Source organism: Natator depressus, chromosome 22, assembly GCF_965152275.1.
Source record: "Natator depressus isolate rNatDep1 chromosome 22, rNatDep2.hap1, whole genome shotgun sequence".
NCBI lineage: Eukaryota > Metazoa > Chordata > Testudines > Cheloniidae > Natator > Natator depressus.
In genome coordinates, this window is record NC_134255.1 from 13,907,339 (window position 1) to 13,912,042 (window position 4,704).

The 4,704-nt window shown below is 41.4% G+C and overlaps 1 protein-coding gene across 1 annotated transcript; it reads right to left on the reverse strand.

Annotated features, from left to right (window-relative positions):
- Window positions 1–773: 773 nt before the first annotated feature.
- BTG4 (BTG anti-proliferation factor 4) lies at window positions 774–3,623 on the reverse strand. The gene is made up of 4 exons (XM_074936763.1): window positions 3,451–3,623; window positions 2,713–2,850; window positions 1,491–1,689; window positions 774–965 (listed from the first exon to the last, which is right to left on the reverse strand). The coding sequence occupies exons 1-4, from the start codon at window positions 3,621–3,623 to the stop codon at window positions 774–776; spliced, it is 702 nt and encodes a 233-aa protein (XP_074792864.1).
- Between the last annotated feature and the right edge of the window lie 1,081 nt (window positions 3,624–4,704).

Genomic DNA, 4,704 nt, shown 5'->3' on the forward strand with positions numbered 1-4,704 from the left:
GATCAAGTGGAGCCTATTAATCAACAGCAACTTTGTTTCAGAAACAATTACATATATTCTTTTAAAGAAGGAATATGCATAGATGAGAGTCAAGGCCCGTGTCGATCCTTGCTGCACACACCAAATAAGAAACACTATGTAATTAAGCAGGACTTGTTTTGGTTATATTTGAGCCCAAGAAAAGAAAAGGACCCACCCAGACATCTGGAGCTGCAGGAGAATTCCAGGATCAAATACAGGATTTTTTTTGGCTGTAGCTGTGATGGAGAGAGGTAGGCTTCTGCATTATCTCCACCACAACAAAGCATGTTTAGGTCACATACACTTGTCTACTGGTCATTGAATCTCTAAACTAGAAGTTTCTGGTGAGTTCTATCCTAAGAAAATATCAGTTTAGGATGATCTCATAAAGAGCTTTCAGTAGAGGAGGGAAGACTCTTTTGGCATTCACCCTTCACACACCTGGTGATAAATCACAAATGCAGTATTTTTTAAAAAAACACAACTAAATTTATTAATCTCCATGTTTCCTTTTTAAGTTACAAATAGAATTACTAGTTTTCAGTGTCTCTTATCAGAGCAATATAAAAATACATTAAAAGTTTAATAAAATCTTTACATTTCAGGTACATAAAATTAGGGAGAGAGAAATAAAAAACAGACAGGAGAAGGCAGAATTAAGTGTGTTTTTGTGGAAACATCAAGCTTCCTACCACAGAGTCCAGTATTTTACTGACCCGTAAGAGCCAGGTTAGAGCGGTGCAGGCACTGCTCTATCGGTTGGTATTCACCCAGTGATATCGATCCATACGATGTCCAGAAAAAGCAGCTGTTGGCCAGTAGCATTTGAAGCCCTTGTGCTGGGGATAGTAAACACTTGCCTGATGAAGTCCATTGGTTGTGTAGCTCTTCTTGTGAGGATACCGAGACCATGGCTGAATGGGCATCTTGCAGTAGTCACTGAACTAAGAACAAAACCAATGAGGAGTCCTTGTAGCACCTTAGAGACTAAAATTTATTTGGGCATAAGCTTTTGTGGGCTAAAACCCACTTCATCAGATGCATGGAGTTAAAAAAAAGCAATATATATTATAGCACATGAAAAGATGGGAGTTGCCTTACCCGGGGGGGGGGGGGGTCAGTGCTAACGAGACAATTCAGTTAAAGTGGAAGTAGCCTGTTCTCAACAGTTGACAAGAAGGGGTGAATAAGAATAGATTAGAGATTTCTATTGAGCTTGGCCTCAAGTTCCTTTTCAGGTATTACAGTTAGTGTAGAGATAAAGTCACTGCTTATTCATGCACCATTTGTTGATTTGGGGTGACAGGAGGATCAAGAGCAGTACAGGCGGCGTACAGCAGTACTGACAGAAGAACTTGAGTGGGATAGCTTGGTCAGTCTTCCCCAGTAGATCATATTATAGGCCAGACACTAGCTGTTTCCTCCTTTACAGCAGGAAAGAAGGTTAGGACACACCACCAGCAACTTACCTGATAGACACTGTTTGGGTTGCTGACCGTAGGGATAGCTTTAGCTTCCTTGGTATAGCCCTCCTCATCTGAGGAGGTGCCAGAATGATAATCTGAGTTTGCTTTGTCAACAGCATGGCTGATGCGTTGAGAGAGTTCTCGGTCATCCTCAGAACCTTCAAAGTGAACCACCGTGAAAGGCAGATTCTTCTCACCATACCTGGGGGGGGGGGGGGGAGAAAAGAGTGTTTGCTCAGTTTATTGCATAATACAGCTTTGCACTAATACTGTAAAGGTCCACTGCTATTTACCCACAGACATGACATACCTCTTTATGGTAGAGCCCCAGGCTTTTAGTACTCTGCTATTACTTCTTTCCCATTAGTGGCAAGAGGTCACTGTTGCCTGTTTGTGTCTTAGCAAGATACTAATTCAGGAGGTTCTGCTGTATTCCAGACTGAAGGGACTCCTCCTACAGGGGGATTGGTGAAGAGTTGTAGACTAGCCCTAAAACGTCTCTACTGGCAACGTTAAAGTGCTGCCATGCCAGCGCTTTAACATGGCTTGTTTAGTCTCAGCAGAGAGTTCTCTCCCAGCGCTCTGAAAAAACAAAACCAAACCACCCACCTCCACGTGGGGCACGGCTCCCAGCAATGGTGCACTGTCTACACTGGCACTTTACAGCGCTGAAATTTGTAGCGCTTGGGGGGTGTTTTTTTCCACACCCCTGAGCAAGAAAGGTGTAGCGCTGTAAAGTGCCAGTGTAGACAAGCCCTTAGTTTGAGAGCTTGGAGCCAGCACCAGTCCCGACAGTTTAGAATAGAACAAAGTGCACCCTTCTAATCATAAAAAGAAAAGGAGGAGTACTTGTGTCACCTTAGAGACTAACAAATTTATTTGAGCATAAGCTTTCGTGAGCTACAGCTCCTTTCATCGGATGCATTCAGTGTGTAGCTGACGAAAGCTTATGCTCAAATAAAATTTGTTAGTCTAAGGTGCCACAAATACTCCTTTTCTTTTTGCGAAGACAGACTAACACGGCTGCTACTCTGAAACCTTCTAATCATGTTTGACTAGTTATAGGATTGTAAGAAAATCCACAACTCCTAATCATCACATGCTCCTTTGCCAATACATTTTTAGAATCATGTCCACACCTGGCCTCTGGAATGCACTGTATGTAGTGTAGCTGTGGACAACAAAGAGAGCAAGGGTGTAACAGTCACCTGAGTTCAGGCCTCACCTGCAGCACACATCAAATGGATCAACCCATATGGTGATCTCTCTTGGCAAGCCAAGGTTATCAAAATCCACATTACTGTCATAACAAGCTTGTTCCAGTACAGGATCTCTTGTCTGATGTTTGTTTATCCGTATACACCTAGAGAGTAAATAAGGGAGACTATTATGCCACAGGGCTTATGTTTACTGCAGTTAACTCAAATCCTATTCACACATCAAAACCCTTAGGTCAAGTGTGGTGGTATTTTAAATTCAGATTATCTGGGCCCTAAGAGCTATTCAGGCTAAAGCCTGAGTTAGCACAAATCAGTTGCCAACACAACCGTTGTTGCGCATTTGTTATTTTGCAGTGTAGCCACTTTCACTCAAGTGGAGATTAACTTGAGTTAACTCTGCAGTGAGAGCAAGCCCTCAGTTATGCATGCATTCTTGTCAAGAAATCATTAGCTTCCCCAAGCGTGCAGCCAGCCTGCATTACCACATCTGCTCTGTTCCTTGGCCATTCATTCCGCCTATCAAGTTTGACAGGAAGAAAAAGTTCTTCATAAACCCTGTTCAGTTCATTGCTTTTTCAGCATTTGCCTCGTTTGCTTTACTACAGCCTGTATTATTATTCCTGGAGTAGTTCCTACATCTTTACATGGATGTTCCCAGAGCCTTACATTCTGTCTATTCCAGCTTGCTAGACACTGGTCCCCCTTTTACCATAGCACCAAAAGCACAGGGCCAAGTCTGTTACCTGAAGGCTTGTCCCCTAGATGGGTTGTCTAGGTACCAGTGGTTCTTATACTTTTCAAACAGTATTGTTGTCAGCTTAGCTGCAAATTTCTCAGTTTTGAGCTTGCTCAGTTTGTCTTGCTTCTTCACCAGCCTTGTGATGAAAAAGACTGTGGCAGCAATTTCATCTTTCATTTTCTTTTTTAATCTGGAGTGCAGGAGGATGTACTAGCTGTTAGACCATCACTGTAGAGAGATAACTATGCTGAAGAAACTAACTAGCATTAAGGTACTAATTAAGTTTCAATAAGGGCAGAGGGTGGAAGGCCTAGACAAGCAATGCCAAAAAAAGACCTTAGACATCCTAGAGACCAGGAAGTCACACTACAGTGTTTGGTCAAACAAGACTCAAATATTAAGCAACAGCATGACTGTCCTCTTCATCCTTCTTAGTCTAAGGAAGACTTGTCAGTTACACTATTGCCAGCCCCAGGTGTTCAACCTTCATGAATCAGATCCTCCCCGCAAGCCATCATTTTGCTTTAAAGGTTGAGATTTTAAGAAGATGGGGTTTGATTTTTGAAGCCTTTAGGGTGCACTCAGGTGACTTTTCAAGCTTCTCTGCAGTCATGCCAGCTAAATGCATTTTTTTTTTAAAAAAAAAGCAAAAGTCTCAATTACAATTCCAGGAGCTGGATTTCAAAACACACCAAACATCAAAACTCATAAGAGTCACAAGTTGTCACCACTATAATTAGTTGTATGAATTAATAATGAAGGACTTTAGCTAGGCTAGTATTCTCAGTTTATTTAGAGCAACCCAATAGAAAAAAAAAAAGACTGTCACTCCAAGAATGAGCATTACTTTAACAAGTACCAGTTGTAGGTCTAACAAACTTATAAACAGTGTAGAATACAGGAGAGTTGATATTAAGATTATCTAGTCTTGCCTAATAAATTGCTCCTATTTACAGAGAGGTTACCTAGTTACAGATGCTACTCACATTATTCATCACTGAAGTATTCAGCACAGTATAAGAATATATAGAGAAATAGAAGACTAGGCAGTGCTCCCACCCAACAGTTATTTTTGGTGTGCTAGAGTCAAGGATCAGCAACCTATATTAGAGAGTTACATCACTTCATTAACCCTCAGTCCACACAGGCTGTGTAGTGATATAGTCCTTTTCCATGCCATAAAGGAGTAAATGTTACCTTTAAAATGGACCTTGTCCAATAAAAACTGATAAAATTCCAGCTACTTTAAAACTCTCAG

Coding starts and splice junctions, on each gene's coding strand:
- BTG4 (XM_074936763.1), bottom strand. CDS start 3,623: ATGAAAGATGAAATTGCTGCCACAGTCTTTTTCATCACAAGGCTGGTG. Junction 2,851..3,450: donor TCTAGGGGACAAGCCTTCAG/GTAACAGACTTG, acceptor TTTACTCTCTAG/GTGTATACGGATAAACAAAC. Junction 966..1,490: donor ACCCAAACAGTGTCTATCAG/GTAAGTTGCTGG, acceptor TTTTGTTCTTAG/TTCAGTGACTACTGCAAGAT.